General features: G+C 35.3%; 3 protein-coding genes and 1 pseudogene across 10 annotated transcripts; 2 read left to right on the forward strand and 2 right to left on the reverse strand.

Annotated features, from left to right (window-relative positions):
• Nucleotides 1-331: 331 nt before the first annotated feature.
• On the reverse strand, nt 332-4,849 carry LOC132309718 (ABC transporter G family member 10-like; annotated as a pseudogene).
• LOC132307643 (cold-responsive protein kinase 1-like) lies at nt 3,155-11,099 on the forward strand. Of its 8 annotated transcripts, none has more exons than XR_009482286.1 (9): nt 3,155-3,571; nt 5,377-5,497; nt 5,709-5,830; nt 5,910-6,120; nt 6,199-6,436; nt 7,232-7,382; nt 8,815-9,191; nt 9,311-9,368; nt 10,766-11,099. XR_009482286.1 is itself a non-coding variant. In XM_059805456.1 (8 exons), exons 2-7 carry the CDS (start codon nt 5,425-5,427, stop codon nt 9,178-9,180), a joined length of 1,161 nt encoding a protein of 386 aa, XP_059661439.1. In that variant the 5' UTR covers nt 3,155-3,680; nt 5,377-5,424; the 3' UTR covers nt 9,181-9,191; nt 9,311-9,467. The 8 variants fall into 8 exon arrangements, 6 of the variants coding, with proteins under 6 accessions (XP_059661439.1, XP_059661438.1, XP_059661441.1 ...); XR_009482285.1 differs by lacking the exon at nt 10,766-11,099 and adding an exon at nt 9,817-10,240; XM_059805456.1 differs by lacking the exon at nt 10,766-11,099 and having other exon boundaries at nt 3,155-3,680; nt 9,311-9,467.
• Nucleotides 11,083-13,049, reverse strand: LOC132307642 (ABC transporter G family member 10). Its single transcript, XM_059805454.1, has one exon. The coding sequence runs from the start codon at nt 13,047-13,049 to the stop codon at nt 11,223-11,225; it is 1,827 nt and encodes a 608-aa protein (XP_059661437.1). The 3' UTR covers nt 11,083-11,222.
• A 7,176-nt stretch (nt 13,050-20,225) lies between these two features.
• On the forward strand, nt 20,226-24,660 carry LOC132307644 (multiple organellar RNA editing factor 8, chloroplastic/mitochondrial-like). Its single transcript, XM_059805462.1, has 4 exons — nt 20,226-20,700; nt 21,567-21,664; nt 21,759-21,824; nt 23,754-24,660. Exons 1-4 carry the CDS (start codon nt 20,303-20,305, stop codon nt 24,461-24,463), a joined length of 1,272 nt encoding a protein of 423 aa, XP_059661445.1. The 5' UTR covers nt 20,226-20,302; the 3' UTR covers nt 24,464-24,660.
• Nucleotides 24,661-25,641: the final 981 nt, after the last annotated feature.

Consider the following 25,641-nt stretch of genomic DNA (forward strand, 5'->3'; position numbering starts at 1 on the left):
TCAAGTGAAAGTAAAACCTGTCCAAAAGGAAAGCACAAGAAAATAATTTTTTTCTTGATACATATATAAATAAATAAATAAGCATTGTATAATATATAATATTGAAGTAATGTTTCACCCAGTTTATAAGTAACTGCCAATAAATTGATGTCTTGCCGGACCTAAGGATTTAAATTACATTGTGTATCAAAAGCAAAACCTGCTATATGATTTAAATTACGTAGTGTATCATAGAGAGCAGAGAAAACAGTTAAGAAATTAGAATGCATCAAGGTTAAAACACGAATAAAATAATTCTTCTTCTTTTGGCTAAGCAAAGAAAAGAGAAAATCTAGTTTCTGATTCTGTAACATCTATACGATAAAATCAGAAAACAGATCACTCTGTAACCAGTGATGAAGCCCAACATCACAGATAAATTGCTCCATTTCTGTGAATCCTTGAGATCTTGCTGCCTCAAGAACCCTTCACCGTGCAACTTGCAATCACCTCCTTCAACTTGTATACATCTTCTCCTCCCTTCACCCCATATTCATTTATCATGAAACACTCAAATGGGTACTTGAACAAGCTCAAGTAATGCATGAAAATCCAGTAATTGGGAATGTTTGACGACGACATGAAGTACCCGGAAAACAGGAAGAAAGAACCCATCAACCTGGCGACACTGATGTCCCCATGACGAAGTTTGGCACCAGAGCTCTGAAACACGCCGTGAATGAATTCGACATCAGGACAACCATCCAAACCACCAGAGCAAAGTAGAGGAAGCCATTGAAATCGCGCCTCAGACCAACTAGCCGGTAAACTGGTGTAGTGTAGAGAAGATTAACCATCAATAGAAAAGGTAAGAAGACAAGGGTGTTTGCCATAACATAAGAACATACTCTGTAAGCTCCTCTTGAGATCTCCCTCATTAGGATTCTTCTCTCTTGCAGGAATATGGGCAGGCCTTCGGTTGTGGAAGATAGCAAGAAGGTGAGGCTGAAAGCGAAGAACCCGGTCCGGTTTTGTAAAGCCACCTGCCCATTTGTCATCACCAACATTCATGAATATGGTTCCAAGTATTATCCAGCTACTGTGGCTTGTATAATCCTCGTCGCGAAAAGTTGCTAAGTTCTGAATACATTTTTGCAGAAACTTTGTCCTGGTACCAAGACCTCCTCCAAAGGAGAGTTTTTGTAGGAGACAAGCTTGTCTTCAATTCTGTGATCTTCTTCATTGTTTCTTGAGTAAAGACTGGTTGTTGGGAGTGTCTGAAGTTTGTATGATCAAGCTTCCTGTGACATCAATGGCGAATTCTAATTTGCTATAGAGTGACTTGAAAAAATAAATTTATTTCATCATTATTCATCTCTTCTCCGCCTATGAACACCCATCATGTATAAAATATTCACCCATCTCTCAAAATATAGTAATTGAAACTCATTGTCAACAAAGTGCCTCTATTAGAAGATACAACCATGTAAGCACATCTTTAAAATGTTTTGTATTTACTTATTTATTTATTTAATTAATTTGTCAACATGTCAAATGTAAAAGCACCACATGATGTGCTGCCAAAATATTCCCACAAATGTACAAGTTAAAACTCTTTCCCTGCCACAACTCAAAAGAGCCAATAATGCTTACAACTTGGGGCAGGAAAAAGAAATTTCTGAACCAACAAACAAAAATAAATTTTTTAAAGGAGAAAAGACAATCAAGGTTTCACAATAAGAAGATGGACTGTTTGGCTAGGCACAAAACGGGTATTAAGTCTAGAAAGTCTTTTTTCAATAATAAAGAGCATTTGGTAAATTCTTTATAAATGAACTTTTAAAAAGTTTAAGTGATTTAGAAACCTATTGACCAAAGCCTGTTTCCTGCTTGACTTCCCGCAAGATATACACTTTTAAGTAATAAATACAAAATTCCTATATTGTCCATTATTTAAATTATTTCCATTTCTGAATTTCATTACAAACTTTTGTCTCTCTCTTTCTGAATCATCTTCTTCGTTAGTTTTCTACTAAAAAAATTAAAAAATAACGCTGAGCAAAATTTCACAGAATTTTATTAAAAAATATATTGTTGAAAAAAGATTCAACAAGAAAGAACAAAAAGATTGATGAGTTGCAGGAAAAATTACTATTTGACTTTAAAGTTTGAAGAGTTCAAAGATTTATGAACTTTTATTCAAAATTTAATCATACGTAGAATTCTAAATAACTTTTCTCTTTTCAATATATATATATATATATATACACACACACACAATATATATATAATTTTTTTCTTCCTTTTTTGAAGGCTACATGTTAAAGTGATTTATAGTTATAAATAAGAATAAAAATGGGAAATTTTTGCTGCCATCACTCTCTTTTTGTTTTCTTTTTCTTTTATTTTCTTTTTTCATCTCTTTCAACTTCTATCATGTACTTAAGAAAATTAAAAGAAAAAAAAAAAATTCTAGCATATAGATTGGGTTGGGATAAATTTGTATACCAAATCTTCACTATGCCAATTAAAAGTTGCTGCATCATTGTCGATTTCACTCCATCACTTTAATTATGGTTTCATACTTTATGAAGAGAATTTTCTAACCGAAGGATTTCATAAAACCATCATCCTGTATTTTTGGTCAAGATGATTAGCTAACTATATATAATCTATACGTAGAGATCATATGTATATATAAAGAATCTCATCCATTATAGAAATTAACGATTCCTAACCTAATTGGTAAAGTCTATTCTTTTCTATATAATACAAAATATGAGTAGGAATATAACTCGACCAGTTGAAGTTACAAATCCAACCCCACATATAAAATATTGGATTCTAATTTCAATCTTAATTATAAAATTAATTGTTCCCAGTAAAAATTTTACCTGAACCCTTATTGAATTTGATTCTAGTTCAAGTTGCGCCACTACTTAAATTACCCATTGCCGCATCAGTCGCATTTTTTGGGTCATGCAATTCATCCATATATGATTTATTTTAATTAATTAATTTAATAAAAATTATAAAAGTTCCCATCCATCGTTATTGATATCAATTATTGTGCCATAATGCCATTTCCGTTGATATAAACACGCCCTCTTATATTACTGACAAGAAGAGTCGTCGTTGACATTGTAGTAAAAAAAAGAAAAATTCTTGTTATTGGGTCGAAGACAAAAACCGATCTGTTGATGTACTATCAAATAGAGATTTAATGCGGTTTTATTTCACATAGAGCAGACAAAGAATTTCATTTATAAGCGGCGCTCCATGAATTTAGTAGATCCTTTTAGGAAGCCCTAATGACCATAGATCGAACCAGTCCAATTTTTACAGTGCAATGGTTGGTTGTTCACGGACTAGCGGTCCCCACCGTTATGTTTTTGGGGGTAAATATCAGCAATGCAGTTCAATCGAACCCGCCGCGTGTTAAGACCGGCGTGTAAGACTGAAGACCTGCAGCAAATCGGCAACTGCATTAATTTCCATACTCAAATTCCTCGTCAACGGGCAACCCCTCACTTCTCTCTCTACAATCGGATCTCTCTCTCTAGATATTTGCTGCAGATACATACCGTACAAGGTGAACTTTCACATTTGGGTTTCTTCATTCTTCAAACTCTCTCGTGTTCTGTTATTTTGTTAATTGCGAGATCAGAGTCCTGAAATACTTGGAGAGTGATTTTCACGGGGTATGTTTTAGATTTTTGTAATTTCAGCTTCTTTCTTTTTTTTTTGTTTATTTTTTCTTGTATTTTTTGCAATTTAGTTTCAGATTTGCTGCTTTCTTGGAACAACAAACCAAAGGTTCAATTTTGTTATTGCAAGTATAGCAGAATCCATTAAACTCATGGACAACCCTCATATCATTTTAGATTAATTCTAGAATTTGCAATCTTTGTTCTGTTTGCTGTTTGTTGTTGTCATTTCTATATCAATTTGGTTCCTTTTGGATCAAGATGTGGAGGGGGTAAAATGAACAATTGAAGTGATGCTCCATCACCAATATGTGTAATTCTTCTAATATGAATCAACTTGAATCGCTGCTGATTTTGCCAATAAAACTTTTTATTTCTCATATTTTTAGAATTAAGAAATGAATTTTTCCGCCATCACCGAGTGGCCTAGTTGGTAGAGCACTCAGCTCTCAAGTCCCCTAGTTTGCCAGGATAAGAGGGAAATTTTCAGTTTGTCCTCGTAAAGCTGGACATTTTGAAGATAATGTGTTTCCAAACACCCCCTCAAAGTAGAACTTTGTCTATCAAAAGACCAAGGAATTGGCTCGGAGTGATTTGTGTCCGATGTAGCCTCTTGATTCTATAAGTTGGTACTTCTAGACTGCTCTTTTCATTAAGTCGCAATGGAATATAAATACAAAACATCCTATGATTGTAATTTTTAATCTTATCCTTTCTTTCTTTTTTAGTGTGGGTGGGTGTTGGAGGGTTAATTTAGAACATCTTTTTGATGATTTCTTATGGGATGTTGTCAAAAGCCTCTCAATTTGACAATACTGATGAGATTATATGTAAATGGGATCTTTAGCTTTCAATACATTTGCTGTATTTGAACTTCAATAGGCTAAGCTTATGTGTAAGGAATGCCATATCGTGAGGAATTTACACTCTAATTGGCTTTTGGCTTTTACTAGAATCAAGTTAAAATGGAAAGTTCTTCAATGGTTGTCAAAGTAATTTCTTCTCCTGCCAGGAATTTTCAGCCATTTGATCTAATAAAGTACCTTTCCTTTCCATCTTTCACGTCTCTTCTTGTACTTAACGGTATTTTCTTTTTTCTTGTCGAGGATATTAACACCTCCTTGTACATACTTGCTTTCTTTCAATATGTTGATATATGCCATTTCTCGGGGTACAAGAACAAACGTTAAGTTCTGCTCATGAATAAACTTTTCATGCTAACTAAAACTGTCTTTCTTCCTGAAATGTTGGATTATTAATTCAGGAAACATGTAAATATAGTGCATCTAGAAGATATTATTAAGAAATATTTTGGACCAGTCCCATTGCACAAAGTGGAGAGGAATTGTTTTTCTTTCCTTATTATGTCAGATAAACAAATAATAAATGGTCTCGAATCCAAAACAGAAAGTTGTCAAACCAATATTGTAACAAAATTAACAACTTCTTATACTAGTATTGTAGTTGTTGCTACTGCCAATGTTTTAATTTATAACAATTATTACGGTTTTATTTCCCCCGGCAAGTTGTAACTATTATTATGTTATTATCATTAGTACATGGGTACAGTTTTTTTTTCTTTCTTTTGACTAGATTTTTTTATTCTGTTGCAAATAAAATAATTTGGAACTCCTTTTAGTGAACTTACATTCAACATGTTCATGTCTAATGGTTTAACTTGGCTGGGCAGGGGTTTGATGTGATCCATGGTATTGGTGAAAAGTAGCAGACTTCTCTCATGACTTGTTTTACTTTCTGTTTCAGAAAGAAGGTAGCTTACCCAACTAAACAAACGATAGATATCAAAGAAGGTACATGGCTAGACAGTCTCAGCTCCCACTTCAACCTAAATGTTGTTTAAAACCAAGCAAGTTTCTGATATCATGTAACCCCAACCTTCTTTACATTCTTTGAAGCATAAACATTTTTTTTAGTTTGCATGCATATCTAGGCAACATGAATGCTACTATAGTAGGCTTTATATGTGCATAAAAGCTTCTAACAAGGTTTAGTATGCTACAGAGGTTTCAGGCATTCAGAATGTTATAGTGTACACTTATGAAGAAATGCGAATAGCAACTGAAGATTTTAGTCCAGCTAATAAAATTGGGAAGGGTGGTTTTGGTTCTGTCTACAAGGTAATTGTAAGTTTTTATCTGCATCAATGGAATCTCGGTCATGCTGTTCAAGTATATATTATTGAACTATTTTTCCAATTGTCAGGGAAAGCTCAAAGATGGCACTGTGGTTGCTTTAAAGGTGCTTTCTGCTGAGTCAAGGCAGGGGTCACGGGAGTTCTTAACAGAGGTTAATGTGATCTCAAATGTAGAGCATGAAAATCTAGTGAAATTGTATGGTTGTTGTATGGAAGGGAGTCACAGAATTTTGGTATATGGCTATCTAGAAAACAATAGCCTCGATCAAATTCTTCATGGTAATTCAAAGTCCCTCTTCTATATTTAAGCTTAATCATTTAATTTTCCAGAATACATTTAGTTATCTTTACTTTTAGGAGGAAGCCACAGTAGCATTCAGTTTAGCTGGAAAATGCGGTGTAAAATTTGCACTGGGGTTGCTCGGGGGCTTGCATTTCTTCATGAGGAGGTTCGGCCACATATTGTTCATAGAGACATTAAAGCAAGCAATGTCCTCCTTGACCAAGACCTCACACCCAAGATTTCAGATTTCGGTCTCGCAAAGTTTTTCCCGGACAACCAGACTCACATAAGTACACGTGTTGCAGGAACTATGTAAGCCTATACATTCCAATTATACTGTCTTTCATCATAGAAATAATTTTAACAAATTTTCAGGGGAAATCATGATTATAATCTATTCAGTGAGTCTTAAATATCTGAGATGAAACATATTGTTTGGAATGACACCCGAGTCTCAAATATGTGACATGAAACATATTGTTTGGAATGACACCCCAAAAATCTTATTCTGAACTAATGTTATGAACTATTGTTTAGTATGGGCCATAATGCCATATAGTGTTTTAGGCATGTGCTCCGCAGGCACTAGTCAGATAGGATGAACCAATTAATGGTTCCACCTAAGAGGTCTACTACCTATGTCAACCCTATCAATTTACCTCAACCATCTCAACTTTGATAATTTTTTAGAATAAATGGTTCTCTTTTCTAAAGCTGTTGCTTTTTCATGAGGGTATCTTCTAAGGTTTTGTCCATTCAGTTGATGACTAATATCTTGAATATGAAGAACGCATCCACTTTATCAGAGTCTTAAATCTATTTAAGTGGCTCAATCTAGCCAGTTCATAATTGGACCCATTAAACATGCTGCCTCCAAATTAGAGACACTGTGTTACATCTTGCATTTCAACTCGTTGTCTTCCAAGACATTTTTGATATTATATTATTAAAAAGGAATAAAGCTCGGCTACCTAGGTGCTGCAAATATGCATGCAAGCAATTCACTATTGTTCTCTCTCTCTCTCTCTCTCTTGGGGTGCGTGTGTGTAAACTTACCTCATTTCTTTCAGTAATTTTAAAATTCGATGCCTATCTTTATTATTGTAGTGGTTATTTGGCTCCTGAGTATGCGCTACGAGGCCAGTTGACGAGGAAAGCAGATATTTACAGTTTTGGTGTTCTCCTCTTGGAAATTGTCAGTGGGAGATGCAACACAAACAAGCGGTTACCTTTTGAAGAACAATGTCTTCTTGAAAGGGTGTGGTATTCTTGAACTTATAGTTTCGTTTCCCTGAATTTCTATGAATAAATTATGCTCTTGACTTTTCTGTAGAACAGATAAATAGAAAAGTGCTTCATATGGAACATGCACAGTAGGTCAGGAGTAACCCCTTGTGGAATGTAACCTATTCTTGGATTGTCACATTAGTATGACCATTGGAATATTTTAATGTAATAACAACATTTTCAGCAGCATTCTCTCGATGATGCTTCCAACAATCTTCCCATTTTCTTGGTAGCACCTGTTGTTGACTTGTGCAATGCACAGCATACGAACAGTGTATAGGATAAATATTGAAAACATGAAAACAATAAAGCATAATTAACAAAAAATAAATGAAACTCCAAAAGAAAGTACTCATCGACATCATCATATTTGTTGTAATCTTATTTGAATGGGATCTGGCACATGAATTTTCTTTCTTCGTTCTTTTATGTTTCAAGTCATTTCTCCTATTATATTTAACTTTTTAAAATCTTTTATAATAAATCCATCCCATGTTAGTTTTGGTCAACCTCTGTCTCTTATCATCTATGCAAACTAATCTTCCTTCGTTGTTTCAAACCATCTATAATCATTTGGGAGAAAGATTAAAAAATATATAAGGAGGATAATTATGGAAAGTATTAGAGAATTAGCAAAATAGTAATTTGATGGTGTAAAATCGATTTTGGAGGAAATATTGGAATTAACAAAAATAAAGGAAATATACAAATTTATGGAAAAAAGATGATAAAAACAAGTAAAAGTTAAAAATTTGAAGATGCTTCCCGAGTCTGCACCCATGTTAACCTTCTCTTGAATAGCATGTTCACTTAAATTTATAAAACATTTATATTTGTAAGATGGGTATGAAGCTGTTTTCTGAAATCAGAAGCATTTCAAATTTCATATGGACCGGAAGGAATTGAATCATAAATTTCACTTCTAGCCTTGTTGTCATTTGAGCTGAGTTCCTTATTATAATGTAAACTTTTTGTTTGCTAATAAAGTTATAATGAAGATGAGTTAGTTTAGTTGTTTTGTTATGTTGTCAGAATGTTGACTCTGGAGAATTATGTGCTCGTCCTGTTACTTATCATTGGAACAATCTTAGAGTTGACTACAAGTTTGTGAAAGTTGGTTGGTAGGTAATACTGGTTAAATGAAAATTAGCTTTTTACGTAAGGGGCAGTGGAACACATGCCTTACGAAACAAATTTCTTTACTGGAAGAAATGGCTAGAATACCAATTGACACAAGAAGTTTCATTATATTCGACCAAATTGCATTTTGTACTCCAATGTGTTATTAGAAGCCATCATTCCTTTGTTGTGGCCTATAATAATAAATTATATATCTTTTTGTGTCCTCTCTCTCTAAAAAAGTTTTATTGAAAACCTTGTTAAATAGCATATACATTTTGCAGATGTGGGAACTGCACAAGCAAGGAGAGCTGCTGGCGATGGTGGACATGTCATTGGAAGGGGATTTTGATGACAATGAGGCTTTAAGATTCTTGAAGATTGGTCTCCTTTGCACCCAAGAAATGGCAAAGCTCCGGCCGTCGATGTCTACTGTGGTGAAGATGCTTACAGGTGAGATGGATGTGGACAAGCAGAAGATATCAAGACCAGGCCTAATGTCTGATTTAATGGGTCTCAGAAAAAATAAGAATACATCGGACACATTATCTGGTAGCTCAGGCAAACAGGATAATATCTCATCACCCGAGAACACGACTGGGTCACGTGCTACTATGACCTTCACTTCAATATATGACCGAAGTGCTTGACTAGTCCCATGGTAAAATATCTATTTCTCTTTTTATCTTTGCAATTTTTCAATTAATAATTTAATTTACTTTGTGTGGGCGCGTCCGACATCCTATGAAATTTCATGATTGGCATCATTGTGTTCCGCAGAGAGGTTTCTCGAGCAAATCTATCATCTCTACTGGAGTGCAACACTCAAGCTGGTTGTGTAAGATCACTTCAATGTTTTTGTAAAATGAATTCATTTTTTCCCCATATCATTTGTTGTTCCAGCTGTCATTATTGTTAATTGTTGCATTCAAGATAACGGAATTGTGCAGAAAATGATCCCTTTACAGAATGGTACAATATAATTGACACTGGAAACTACCTGATTATATACGCATAGTTTATGCATGCAAAGCTTAATCATTACAAAATCACCTATGGATTTCATATCTCAAATGATTTTGAAGCTGGCTGACGTGCGCTATGAAGGAGAGTGTATTACTTTGCAAAGTTCAGTAAAGGAATAATTTTTCTGTTTAATAGAGTTTGAATTAATATAAAACATAGGAGGTCATGGAAAATTATCATCTATCCCTTTCAATTAATGACATATGTGTGTATTAGTATTCATCAATATTATATATTTTTCATTTTTTTTGGTGAAATAGATAGAAACAATCCAAAAACTAGGTACAAGTTGTTGCTCCCATCATCTGCTGCAAGAAGATGGCAGAGGCCATTGGGACCTATTGTCAAGGATTCAGACACAACCTGTAATAGTATGGTCTTCATTTGCTGGGTAGTCAGCAAAACTTGTTTCCCCTTGCATAATATGCTGCATTCTATATTCCCATGGCTTTTTGAGAAGCATTCTGTAATCCTCAATGATTCCCAAAAGGAGATATTTAACAGGGTTGCTTGCCCTTTTACTTTTTGGGTAATATTCACAATCTATTTATTTTTTTTGCACTGTTTAAAAGATATGTGCATATCTGTGTATAGTTCTTGATTTTCACATCCATCTGGCAATTATGTTATTCCTGAGAAACTGCAATGTCTGAAATTGAGAATCCTCTTTACCAAGTTGTGTTATTCCTGTTTGTTCAATTGAAATGGCCACTGTGTTTCATCTGTGATAATTGTATGGCATGTTTATCAATGTTATCCTGTAGCTCCTATTAGATATGAGGGTATCTTGATTTTGGGGTCTGGCTTTCCCTATGGAGGCTCCAACCAAGTAATAATGCATGCAGTTTTGGATGTAGCGCGTATCTTCTCTGTTATTGATCTGTATTGCGGTGATCTGTTTTGTCCATAGCCTTTGTATGTCGAATTGGTTTATACTTTGAACTGCTTTGTGTTCCTAGCTTGTTTGTTGGAGATGGCTAAAACAAACATTAGTATAAGATTAGATTTACTACCGTTTTGTAAAAATTCTGTATAATACCAAACTAAGATGAATTCACATTAATAGTAGCCAAAATGTACTTCATATTTCACTTTTTTCCCATTTGTTTACAGGATCATGCTTTAGATAGATGATTTTATATTTTGAAAGAAAAAAAAAAAAAACAATTTCATTTCTGAAGGTATAGCATAGAAAGCAAAATGTTGCAGGGTTGGGGGAACATGGCATCATAGAGGAGAAGGAAACTAGCAGTGGCCACTGAGGAGTGACAGTTGCCTTATATGCTGGTATCAGTACTCAAGTGAAAGTAAAACCTGTCCAAAAGAAAAGCACAAGAAAATAATTTTTTTCTTGATATATTATACACGCACGCACGCATATATATACTGTATATTCTATAGGAAAAAAAAAAAAATGTATTGTATAATATATAATATTGAAGTAATGTTTCACCCAGTTTATAAGGAACTGCCAATAAATTGATGTCTTGCTGGACCTAAAGATTTAAATTACATTGTGTATCAAAAGCAAAATCTGCTATATGATTTAAATTACATAGTGTATCACAGGGAGCAGAGAAAACAGTTCAGAAATTAGAATGCATCAAGGTTAAAACATGAATAAAATAATTCTTCTGCTTTTGGCTAAGCAAAGAAAAGGGAAAATCTAGTTTCTGATTCTGTAACATCTATACCATAATATCAGAAAGCAGAGCACTCTGTAACCAATGATGAAGCCCAACATCACAGCTAAATTGCTCCATTTCTGTGAATCCTTGAGATCTTGCTGCCTCAAGAACCCTTCACCATACAACTTGCAATCACCTCCTTCAACTTGTATACATCTTCTCCTCCCTTCACCCCCATATTCATTTATCATGAAACACTCAAATGGGTACTTGAACAAGCTCAAGTAATGCATGAAAATCCAGTAATTGGGAATGTTTGACGACGATATGAAGTACCCGGAAAACAGGAAGAAAGAACCCATCAACCCGGCAATCACTGATGTCCCCATGATGAAGTTTGGCACCAGAGCACTGAAACACGCAGTGAATGAATTCGACATCAAGACAACCATCCAAACCACCAGAGCAAAGTAGAGGTAGCCATCGAAATCGCGCCTCAGACCAACTAGCCAGTAAACTGGTGTGGTGTAGAGAAGACTAACCATCAATAGAAAAGGTAAGAAAACAAGGGTGTTTGCCATAACATAAGAAGATACTCTGTAAGCTCCTCTTGAGATCTCCCTCATTAGGATTCTTCTCTCTTGCAGGAATATGGGCAGGCCTTCGGTTGTGGAAGATAGCAAGAAGGTGAGGCTGAAAGCGAAGAACCCGGTCCGGGTTTGTAAAGCCACCTGCCCTTTATCATCACCAACATTCATGAAAATGGTTCCAAGGATTAATCCAGCTACTGTTGCTTGTATAATCCTCGTAGCGAAAAGTTGCTTAGTTCTGAATACATTTTTGCAGAATCTTTGACCTAGTACTAGGACCTCCTCCAATGGAGAATTTTTGTAGGAGACATGCTTGTCTTCAATTCTGTGATCTTCTTCATTGTTCTTGAGTAAAAACTGGTTGTTGAGAGTTTCTGAAGTTTGTATGATCAAGCTTCCTGTGACATCAATGGCGAATTCGAGCACATTGATGTGGGGAGGAAGGGAATGACCAGCAAACTTGAGCCTCTCTTCAAGAAGTTTCAAGGAACCATTATGAAGGACAAATCCATTGGAGAGCAGAACAAGCCGATCCAACAGCTCGAGGATCCGAAAACCGGGTTGATGAATGGTTAGCACAATTGTCTTAACTTGATGAACAGCCATTGATTTGAGCAATGACACCACATGAAGTGCTGATGCTGAATCCAACCCGGAAGTTGGTTCATCAATCAAAACAACATCCGGGTCATGGACTAATTCAACTCCAATCGAAACCCTACGCCTCTCCCCACCGGAAATGCCACCGTTGGATCCTTCCTCACCGATCCTTGAACCTGCCACCTGATCCAATCCGAGCTCCTGCATCAACACTCTTGCTCTCTTAGCAGCCTCTTTCAAATTCATCCCACCAGGTAGCCTCAGAAGAGCACTATAGATGAGTGTTTCTTCAACGGTTAGTAGTGGGAACAGAGCATCTTCTTGGGTGACATACCCTGATATTCTCCGAAAGGATTCACCGTCCATAGGCCGGTCATTAACGAGGACCTGACCGGACACTTTACCCGGTGATATTGTCCCTGCAAGAATGTCTAGCAATGTTGTTTTACCAGCCCCACTAGGGCCGGCAATCGCGGTGATCTCTCCGGGCTTAGCTTCACAATTCACATCCCTTAGAATGAACCTGGAAGCTTGTTTTGGTGTCTTGCCACAATAAAGCCAAAGCCAATTCAACTCATCAAACTGGCTCTGGAATGTGGAGCACAAATTTTTGGTTTCTATTCTATATGAAACTTTCCGGCCACTGGAACGCGGTGCTTTTACCGGCAATTCCATTGAGTGAGAGACAGAGGGGGGGATGTGAATGTGTGAGATATGAGATGAGAGAGATCAAGAAAAGGGGAGGAGGAGATGAGCTAACACACCAAACTTGCTATTTTGATACACGTTAAGTATGTAGCCAATGGACAGTGGCATGCATGGGCTTTGACAGTTTAGCATTGGGCTTGACTTAGGTTCACTATTATGTTTGTTTCTTGGTTCAAGAAAACAGAAGTAAAAGATTTTGCTTGTGAAGTTTTTCAGGTGAACTGCATGTTGACCTTGCAGGGTTGGTGTTAGTTGAATCATCATCATCTCTCTCTAACTGACAGCTCTGCAGATTTTAATATTGGGACTTTAAGTCGTCAAAAATTAATAAATTTTTCCATAATGTCTAATTTGACCAACACATTATATGAAATTTGCATTCAAAAGTTGTCCAATTTTCTAGTAATATCCCTTGCCTACCACATTACAGAGCCAATTCAACTCGACCCACCCTTGGAGCAGAAGTCATAATCCGTGATGGGAATTCTCCACAATTGCTTATTTTCATTTTACTTCGGGATGAATACAACGGTAAAAATTCGAATTGGGACATTTAAGGTCATGAGCTCGAGTATGAAATTAGTTGCCTCGGGTGAAGTATTCTCAAATGCTTTTAAACTTGGGTAAATTACACCGACACTCCTTGAGGTTGGGTCATATTCTACCTATATAAACATTTTGGTTTTATTTTTCATTTATATTTGAAAGAGTGATTTAGTATTTCATTTACACCCCAAATATTAAAAAATATCAATTTTTGGTAAGGTTAGACCATTGTTGAGGTGTTAAATGACTATACTACCCATTTGACCCATTGTTGACTTGAAAAAGGTTGTTTGAATATATATATATATATTTTTGACAAAATTACCCCCAACATACAGCTCCGTCACCATTACACGTTGCCACTGCCCAATCATACATCTCCATCGCCGCCATTTCCCCACCCTACACCTCCATCGCCGCCGCCCACCCAAAACCTCCATCATCACTGCCCACCCAACACCTCTATTACCATAGCTCCCACCCAAAACAAATCCCAAGGCCGCCAAACCCAACTAAAAGCCAATCCATCTCACTGTAACTTCCCAAACCAAGCTTACAGCTTGTCACTGCCAACAACCAATGCCATAACCGTCGTCGACCAAAAGCCCATCTCCTTTCGTCATCATCCCTTTACTTGAAGCAATCGTCCGAAGCGGAGCTCAGACACCGATCAATAAACTGATCAGGGAACAGAGGAAAATGGCGACGACAACGAAAGGGATGAAGACTACCAGACGGCAAAAAACGAATTGCCGCCACTGTCGCCGACCATGGATTTTGGAGATTGTAGCACCACCATCCTTATCTCCGGTACTTCTCGATCGCCAGAAACATCTCTTCAATTTCGAATCTCCAAAGAATCACGATCGTTGATCCCAACGCCAATACTATCGTCGCGAACGTAGCTAGCCGTAGATGTGGAACAGAGCATCGGAAACCATACGCTGTTGCCGCCGATCGTAGAACGATCATCGTCATTGCCACCATGTCGCAGATCGTCGTCGTTAATGCAAATCGTTGCCGCTGCCGCAGATCATCATCGTTGTTGCATATTGTTGTCACTGTCGCCACCACCGTCGGAAATTGTGTCGATAATCGTCAGATCGTTCTGTGGTGTGGTGATTGTTTGGAAGCTGTTTTGGAACTTTGACGGGGAGAAGGAGTGCGTGATTTGCTCTCAATGATTTTCATGATGAACAAGCTTCCTGGTTTCGCTGGTGGTGAGTTAAGAACCGACAGTGGAAGGGGAGGCGATGGTGATGTGCTGCGACGGCTGCCTATTTTGTTTCGTAGATAGATGGAATAGATAGAGAGAAGAGAGAGAGAATGAATGATTTAGAATATTAGTATTACATGGGGGTATTTTTGCCATTTTAGTTTGTAGAAATTTTGTATTAAATTGTATTTAAAAAGTGAGGGTAAATAGGTCAATTCACATGTGTCAGAGTTCAAAAAGTAATTTGGGGTGTAAGTGAAAGTTAAAACCAAAATTTTCATGTAGGTGAAATATGACCTAACCTGAGGGGGTGGTGTAATTTACCCTTTAAACTTTCTTCACTTAAACACTCAGGCATAGGTAATTTTTTTTAGGGTCAAGTGTAAAACTTTAACATGAATTTCTGGGTTAAGTACAAAAAAACCCTTAATATATAGGATTTGTGCAGAAATAGTTCTTACTTTTTTAAATTGTACATTTCAGTCCATAAAATTCAAAAAAGTGCAAATAAGCCACTGAGACCATTTTTTAGTCAAAATTGACATAAAATAAATAATAATAATAATAATAAAAGACATGACATTTTGTCTTCATTTGAAAAAACATATACTGCGCGCGCGCACACACACAAAATAACATAATTTCCTCTTAAAAGAATCCATATTAGACCATGCCGATGAGTGTGGGTAAGTCTTCGAGTTGAAGAAAGTAGGACCCACAATACCCTTTTGGTTCCCTGAAAACATAAAGTGAGCAAATGTATGCAATTTTGAAATTACAATGATTGTAATTTTAAAAAATAAAGAACAATGATCATCTTTGAAATTTATTATAATTAATGTATAAACCAAATGCATTATTTGTTATCAAATTATCAGTTAGTTTAACTTTACAGTGAGTAAAAAAAAAAAAAAATCCACTTTACTATAGTAATCAAGAGGAATAAAGTTATATTTTTAATATATCTTTAATTTAGTTCAGAATTCATTAGTAATTAATTTTTTTACAATTTTGTCATTACTTATTGAATATCTTAAATATATTTATTTTAAGGTTAATGGTCTTAATTGGATAATATTGAATTGTAACTATTAGTATAAATTTTATGTGAAAAAGAAAAATTCAAAAATAAAAGTTAATGGTCTTAAATTAATTGAAATTTTTAAAACTTTTAGGCGCGGTTTGGTCGATGAAAATTAGTAGTGGTTAAAATCTATATTTGTTTATCATGAATTTTTTACATTGCCTAGTTTTTTTTTAATATTATTTCATCCATATTAGAGAGGGTATTAATGTCTTTTTGTGCGAACAAGGGGGTAATTACACCAAATTGATAGTATATGGGATTTTTATACCACACAGGGACTGTTTTGCGCTACATCGATAGTAGAGGGGTTTTTTTGGGCTTAATCCAAGGGCGAAATAGGGTTTTTGAATTTATTTTATGTCAATTTTGACCAAAAAGTGGTCTGATGAGCTTATTTGCACCTTTTTTGAATTTTATGGATTGAAATGCATATTTTTAAAAAATAGGGACTATTTTTACATAAACCCTATATATCAGGGGTTTTTTTGCACTCACAAGTCAGGATGGCAAAATACCCATCCTGTCCCATTCCATTTAGAACGCATTATGGGAGTGGTTAAATAATTTTAAATCGTGGATGAGGTTAAGATTGAAAATCCATATGGTTATGGGGCGAGGATAGGGAAAGGTCACCTTCTCGGCAGGGCTGACTCAACCATAAAACAAATAAGGCGGCCGCCTTAGACCCCAGTTGGAAAAAGTGGCCCCATATTTTTCTTACTGTATTAATTATGTTTCCTTTAATATATTAATTACCAAATAATGCAATTTATATTATATTGATGAACACAAAAACACAAGTTGCGCTCCAATAAATAAAAAAAAATGAGGCCCCAAATTTTTGTTAATGTAATAATTATGTTTCATTCAATATATTAATTACCAAATAAATATAACTGATCAATACAGGTTTCTTTAAAATTGGAAAAGTTTTACGGAGTAATTTTTTAAATTATCTTGCATATCAATAACTATTCAACGTTATATTATTTTTTTGAACTCTCACGCGATTACAAAATAAAATCATTTTGAATAATTATTCTAGCATTATATTTATTTTGAACTCTCTCACACATCAATTGCCTACCGAACAAAACACTATCTCTATTACATGCCAATAATTGTCATTGTATTTCTTTTGGAACCTCACACATTAATTGCTTACAAAATTAAATTACTATTTCTAAAATTAAAAATCCAAATAATGTTTTAAGTTTCCTCGAATAAAAATTATTAATATTATATTCATATATTAAACATAAGAAAGCCTAATTTGAAATGTTGCTTTAGGTCTCAAATAATATCAAGCCACCCCTGCTGCTATGCTTGTCCCGGACTTTCGCTTATAGTGATAAATTATAATTTTGTCCTTATATTTTATTTTTATATTCGGGTATATTAGGTATTACATTCGTCTCATATTAGTTGTCAACTTAAAAAACTTTGACTCGTAATTTTTGTGAGTCAAAATTACCGAAGTAGACATCTAATATGACTCAAAAATCAAAGAATTATTGCCATGGTTGTAAAATTGTTTCCTTATTTACATTGGTAATACAATTGTGCATTACCTATGGCCGAACGTAGAACGGGATCAAAGATTGAGTCTGGCTTTGATACTTATTGTAACGGGTGGGTGCTTGTCCATTTACCCAAAAGTTCAAGTTGTTGGGTAGTGCTGCATACCCACTCATTTATACCCAATCACATTCTCATCTAGATTTGATGTGGGACAAATGGCCCCTTGTAACACCTAGTTGGCAGAGCGTACAACTTTCTGAGTGGGTATGTCTATGTTCGAGTCCCCCTTAGTTTGCCCAAAAAAAAAAAATTCATAACACAATTACAAAAGTACTTTACTAAACTCGTTCCCACCCCGCCTAGTCCCATTTAATAAACTATTTTGGACGGAGATAGAGTAGCTGCTAAACGAGGATGAGAATTGAATTGGGAATGGGGTTGCTCCCGTTGCTATTCCTACTCACAAGTTATTGTCATTGTAGTTTGTGAAAAATGATCCTCTAAATAATTCCTCTGAATCCATGCATGTCAATGGCTTGAAGCTGTTGCTTTGCTGATGGCCTGACCTTTGTGACACTCTCGTTGTTACTCGTCTCACTTAGTGGTTTCCGTTGTTTTTCTCAACAAATTTGGAGCCTGGTTATCATTTTTCTTATTTTTGTTTCAGGATTTTTATGCCTTTTTATGGCCTGCCTTTGTTATATCTGTATTGTTCTTTATGAATGTATTGTATAGATGCCGTAAGGCTGTTCTTTTATTGCCAGGTAAAAAAAAAAAAATGGCTTGAAACAATGGAATTTGTAGCTACTTTAGAAGATGTGCCCCAAATCCTCTGTTTTGCATAAATTGACTAGGCAATTTAAAAATGAACCGCACGTTGCCCCATGTTGGAATTGAATATGTACAGCAAAGGATCTGGACTCGTATACCCTAGCTCATGCTGAAATTTTGACACTATAATAAATAATTGGACAAAAAGGTGTTTCATGTGTTCCACGATTAACTTGGAAGTGTACCGAGGATTATAGTGAGATAAATTTTTTTTTTATAAAGCGGCTAAGCAAATTATATATATATATATAATCAATAAATTTACATTGTGGCCGAAGTTGGGCAAATAGAAGCCCAACAAGCATGGATTCAGAAATGTTTCCACAGTTTTAGAAGTTCTCAAAAAAAAGACTATTCAGAAGTTCTCAAAAAAACATAGTTTTCACAAGCTCATAAATTATCAAAATATAATTTAAATAATAATAAAAATAAAAAATAGTAGTAGTAGTTATAAAAATTATTAAAATAACAAAAAGAAATTACTTAGTTGCAAGATATGTGAATCACTTTTAGAACCCTGCGAATTAACAATAATAATAATGACAATAATAATAATAATACCAGTAATGGTGGAAGTAATAATAATAAAAAATAAAAATGATAACAAAAATAAATTGCTTGATGGATCAATATACGTATAAATAATATCTGTTAGCTCATAGATTATTAAAATAATAATTAATTAATTAATAATTATTATTATTTAAACTAATAACAAAAATAAATTGGTTGATTAATTATTCAATCGATCTATATGCATACAAATAGTTTATGAAAGCTCATAAATTATCAAAAAATAGTTCAAATAATAATAAGATCTAATAGTAATAGTAGTATTAGTGGTGGTGGTGGTAGCAATAATAATAATAATTTAAAATAATAACAAAAATAAATTGTAAAAGTGAAAAAAAAAAATCCTATTATTATTATTATTATTAGGCAAAAGTGCAAAAAACCCCTAAACTATCATGAAAGTGAAAAATAACCCTTGACTATATGCAAATAGGGGTATAATAGTCATTCAAAAGGGTAACTTGGGCATTATTTGAGAATACATAGGCCCGTAAATCAACAAATTCTAAAAAATGTGGTCCGGTGACCGGGACGGACTTATTTGCAACATTTTGTATAGTTGAGATTTTGATTTGCATCCCGAAATAGTCTAGGGAATTATTTTTTACTTTTTTGATAATTCAATTTTATTATTTATTTATTTATTTTTTTGGCACTTTTGCCTATTATATATAACTAACTGCAAATTATAATTCACTGAAATTTAATATTGAATTAATTTGTTTTTACAATTTCAAGTTTAATGTGTCGATTTTGCTGCTTTCTAGCTTAATATCAATTCATTGCTTTTCTCTTCTAAATTTATATTTCACCCTTATAAATTCCTTTTCTTTAGGCTACGTTTGATTAGATATAAATTGACAATGATAAGTGAATTTAAAAGTAAAAAATAAAAGAAAGAGATATAAATTAAAAAATAATAATTTTTTTTTATCATGTATTTGTTTAGTACGAATTTTTTTTTTAAAGAAAAATAAGAGAAATTACTATTTTATGATTTTGATAACATATAAGAAAGAGTACTATTGTACGTTCATAAAACATTCTCAATAAATGTATCTTTTTGTAAGGAAATATTACCAAAAAAAAAAATTATGTAAAGTAATTTTTTCTAGGCATTTTTCTTTTTATGCTAATCAAACTCTTAAATTATTTAAAAAAAAAAAAATCATTTCCTTTCTTACTGTTTGAGTCTAACCAAACGGAGCCTTGTTTTTATATATGGCTGGGATTTGAAATACACCGAAATTGCGGTCTTTCGTTCGTCGCAGGTAACAAACGTCCCTAGATGAGGAGATATTTCTGTTATTTCCGCAAATCACAAGGGCATTTCGTGAAACCCTACCATATAAACCCCTCAAAACCCTCATTTCATTTCCTCACACACTAGCCCTTCTCTCTCTATCCACCACTGGTATTAGGGTTTTGCAGAGCGAAACCAAAGAAATGGCGACTCGTCTTTTCACTCGCTCCATACTCACCACCAAACAAACAATCACTTCGGTCCTCTCTCGCTCCTACGCCTCTCTTTCTCTATCCACACCCCCATCCTCTCTCTCTGCTTCCTATATCCTCCGCCTCCGTCCTCTCGTCGCCGCCTCCGCTAGCTTCCGCCATCTCTCACCGTTGTCAGCTACGATCCGAGGCTTCTCGACTCGTCAGACGACGTCCTCTCTCAACGATCAGAACCCTAACTGGTCGAATCGTCCCCCGAAGGAGACGATACTGCTCGATGGTTGCGATTTCGAGCACTGGCTTATTGTTATGGAGAAGCCTGAGGGTGACCCCACCAGAGACGACATCATTGATAGTTATATCAAAACCCTAGCTCAAGTTATCGGAAGGTTTGGATTTAGTGTCTTTTTTTTCCCATTGGTTTGGAATTTTGAAATTGATTATCAGGTTTTTCTTTGCCCGTGTGTGTTTTATAAAAATGAAAAAAGGATGGAAACTGTTGAATCTTATTTTTTGCGGTGTCGATCTTTTAAATGCTCTCTTTTGTTGCGGTAAAGTTCTAGGAAATGTGAAAATGTTATGTTAGGCTTTTGTATTTGCTTTGATGTTTCTTTATACGTTCTTTTACTGAGAGAAATGAGGATAAACAAGTCAACTATATTTTCCCCTGTTAATAACAAGTTAACAAGTATGTGTGGTTTTGTTATTCCGTTCAAGTTTTGATTTACGTTCCTCCGTGCTGGTGTTGGTGGTGTTCTTTTTTAGATGGATTTGTTCTGCATTGTTAGAAATCAGTGGTGCAGGAATGACATTATTTCAACAAAGTCTTGTTCTCAAAGATGCTAACTGATGTAAAATATATAATATATGTATCTGTAAATATTTACCTGCTCACATTTTATGTCAATATAGTGGAGTCCTGATGAGTAGTGTTATTTAGTAATTTATATAATAAAGAGAACCTTTCCCCTTTATTTCTGAGAGGGGCAAACCGACTACTTGCAGAATTATGTTGCTAGATATGCATGGATTAGTACTTATGTGACCTTAAGTTTACCTGTGTGTATATTTCTTCTGTGGATTCATATCTTTGTTGTGGCAAATTCGCCCCCCCCCCCCCCCCCCCCCCCCTCCCCCCCAAAAAAAAACCCACACATATTTTGTGCCTTTTTTTTTTTTTTTCTCAAAGTGTAACTTGGATACCCTTTTTAAATTTTTGGCTTCAAGTACTCTCTGTCCCTGTTGTATTTTGCAGCGAGGAAGAAGCAAGGATGAAAATCTACTCGGTTTCGACAAAACACTACTGGGCATTTGGGGCTCTTGTATCTGAAGAACTTTCATACAAGATCAAAGGTGCTTCATCTACTAGTGTTTGGTATATGCTGTTATAAACGGTATGGTTCTAACTATGTGCCACTTTCTTTTTTTAATTTTATTTTTTATGCAGAATTGCCAAGGGTCAGGTGGGTGCTTCCTGATTCTTACTTGGATGTGAAGAATAAAGACTATGGAGGTACAAAATTGCATACTCAACTTAGAGGCTTATGGATATCACATAAATCTAAACCTATTTTGTTGTGTTTTGTGTACTAACGAGAGTAATTTGTTTGATTCTTCTCATAATGTGTGAATTGTTTCTCTATATGAACTTTTCAAACAAAGAAACAACACTTTTTTTACATCTTTGTTGATGATTTTGTTGAATTACTTTGACTTTTCTTGATTATTTTATCTGGATGAATTTATTTATTCAAATGCTTTGGGAAGTAAAATGTACTGATTAATTAGGCTTCCTAATGAATTCATAATTTTTTTTTCATAGATCCTATTGCCTAGTATATTCTCCTAGACATGCTTGTATGTCTAGTTGGCCTTTAGTCAAGTGAGTATATATATATATATATATATTGTTCTTGTTGACTAAACTTGTTTAACTTTTTGCTGAAGATTCGTGCAGAGATACTTCAACTTCACATTTTGCTCCCAGATTTTGATGCTCTTATGTAGAGAGTATTTGTTGGTGCTTTTTTTTTTTTTTTTTTTTTTTCCCTTTTTTTATCTTTCTTCTACTTTTCCAACCAGGATTTAAATCAAAATCCAACCCTACCCTTAACTATATGGTATTTATTAAAAAAAACATAGCTGAAATGAAAATCCAAAACATCTTTGAGAATCATCCTTGAGGAGTGTCAGTCCAGTGGGAATGCATTGTGTGTTCTCTTCATGAAATCTTTCTTCTTTTTAGCCCAAATACTTGTAAAGCGAGGGTTTCGAGATTGTGAGCAGCTAAAATGGGGCATGTGACTATAAATGATGCGCCCCATGTTGATCAACGTTGCAAATGCTGGATTCTGGTTGCAAGTTGACAATACCAACAATGCTTGCGACTGAATAAAGTGATGCATAAGTCATGATAAAAATAGATTGTTGCATGAGCTCTGAAATGGGCTACTTTATTGTATTTTTTGGAAAGTGCTTTTAACCAATTTGCTGATTTTTTTGTGATTATGATAAATTTGGTCCTTGCCAATCTTTTTGTGGAACTTATGAAGTTTTTCTTCTGTAGCCATAGATTCTGTGTGATGATAGTGTTTCTTTGGATGTATATTCTTTCTAAAGCTCTGATTTTGTGGAACTTAAGGTTGGTGGGATGGTGGTGTTATGGAATTTGAAACTAAATTTAAAGCCATTTCATACTCTATATATTGCAAAAAAGGGGTTATTTTGAAAACGAGAGGAATTTAATTGTCAAACTAATAATAGATGATAATGATGATGATATGATGATAAAAGAAATGAGGAATTCGGATGAAAATTTGTCATATCACATTAGGGATACTTTGAAAATGAAAAATCACTGTCATATCACACGTCCTCAACAGGCTGTGCATGAGCTACAACTAGGGCAAAAACAAAAAAAAAATGTTAGTGTATAATTCTTGTCCTCTCTTGGTTTCCTAGATTTTTATCTAGGAAAAAGAAATGCATCTTGGTTGAAGTCATGTGCCATACAATATTTCATAATATACTTGCCTTGTTTTTCTGTCGGGTGGCCTTCGGTTCCCATCTGTTGGGTTTTTCATAATTAAATTGGCTATGATATTCTCTGTAGTCTGGTCAAGTAATGGACAGTCGCATCTGTTTTGCGCCTTGTGGAACTGGTATTCTGCAAGCTGATTTTTCTGTCAAGTGAGACTCAGTTTCCATCTGTTTTGGGTTCTTCATGGTTTCCATCTGTCGGGTTCTTCATATTTAAGTCTGATATGATATTCAAAATTGTTTGCCCAAGTAATGGACATTGGCATTTGCTTAAAATGTATCACTGATTTGTGTGGCATCCTTTGGACCTGTTAGTTCTCAATCTGTTTTTCATTACTAGTTTGTCATCGGTGTCAAAGCATGCTCGACTGTTTGTTAATCTGTTTTGTTTTGCATGCTACAGGTGAACCTTTTATTAATGGGCAGGCTGTACCATATGACCCCAAGTACCATGAAGAGTGGGTGAGAAACAACACTCGGGCAAATGAAAGAAATAGGCGCAATGACAGACCTCGTAACTTTGATCGGTCAAGGAACTTCGAAAGAAGAAGAGATAATATGCAGAATCGGGGACCCAATATGGGAGGAGGGCCACCTGGTAACATGGGAGGCGCCCCCAATGCAGGAGGAGGGCCACCTGGTAACATGGGAGGAGTGCCACCAAATAACACGGGAGGAGGCGGCCCCAATATGCAACCCAATTACCAAGGAGGCGGCCCCAATATGCAACCCAATTACCAAGGAGGTGGCCCCAATAGGGGAGGAATGCCACCCAATTACCAAGGAGGTGGCCCCAATATGGGAGGAATGCCACCCAGTAACATGGGAGGAGCACCAAACATGGGAGGGCAGGGCAATAACATGGGAGGGCCACCCAACTGGGGTGGAATGCATCACAACAACACAGGTGGAGCGCCCAATAATGCACCAAATTACCAATACAACAATGGACCTGGCAATGAAGGCATGCCTTACCAAAGCAGGGAAATGCCTGGTCCTGGGCCAAACAGGGATTACCAGAATAGTTATGCTCCAAACATGGCTGGTGAAAACCCTCAACAGACTCAGAACATGCCCGGAAGAGATATGCCTCCACCACCAAACTATCGCTAGGACCACTGTTTGCTAAGGATGAAATTTCGTCTAGGACCACTGTTTGCTTAGGATGAAATTTCGTAATTCTAGGACTTATAAGTATTCGCTAATGACTTTCATAGTATGAATGTTCTTTTGGTTTGATTGACGGTTAAGAATTGTTGGATGTGCATATGAGCTGGCTTATGATTTTAATGTGGTAACTGTTTAAGTTACAGTGTCTTGCTTGTGGTTTGTATAAATAAATTTGCTATGCATGTTTATTAGTCTTTGTAATTAGATGAGTTTTTTACAGGTTTTATGGAGCCACGAGTTTGCTATTCATATGGTTTATGATTCTTACCATGAAACAGCGCTGAGATCTGATCTGATTTTTTACTATATGGTGCTTTCCCTTGTTTTCATATGGTTTATGATTCCTACCGTGAAACAGCGCTGAGATCTGATCTGATTTTTTACCATATGGTGCTATCCTTTGTTTTCAATGGTGTTATGATGAGATGTCTTGACTTCTGATTTTAGAAGTGAGACAAATATGATTCGCAAGAGGTGTATTGGGTAGGATGATTGTGCCTTTCCGTGGCCTCTTATCGAGGTGCGGTGAAGAAGTCTAGAGCAGTCATGTGGAGAGGTAGAATTACATTCATTTCTACTCTTCTTCCTCGTTATTTAAGGACTAAAGTAGAATTACATGCTTTTTACTGATCTTCCTCTGTTATTTAAGGACTTGCGCAGGAGTGTGTTTCATTTGATGACCAGAGGTGATATCCTGTGAATGATTTTGAAGAACAATGCTTGCCTTAGACCGTATAAGAAGGAACTTCTTTCTTATATTGAGGTGGTCTAATAAAACTTCAATATTTGTTAAAAATTTTAAGACAAAACAAAAGAATGATTACAGATAATAAAAATCCATTCCCTTATTCTCTCACATCAACTCTCCTTGGGTTTAGAAAAAGAAAGGAAGTCTATATATGTATGTATATATATATTTTTTCTGTGTGTTGAATCTTCTCTTAAATTAAGATTATTATTTAAAATAGTGAGATCAAATTTAAAGACTTCTTGCCATCAAACTTAAAGGACCAATGTACCATTGGGACCCTGATCTGATTAACCCATTCCTCTCGGATACACGAAAGAACTGGACAATTCTTCTCTCCAAAATTCCACCTCATCACTTCCCGACCGCCACG

Source organism: Cornus florida, unplaced genomic scaffold, assembly GCF_030987335.1.
Source record: "Cornus florida cultivar Cherokee Brave unplaced genomic scaffold, ASM3098733v1 CherokeeBrave_3.0.0_Hap2_Chr05, whole genome shotgun sequence".
Classification (NCBI taxonomy): domain Eukaryota; kingdom Viridiplantae; phylum Streptophyta; class Magnoliopsida; order Cornales; family Cornaceae; genus Cornus; species Cornus florida.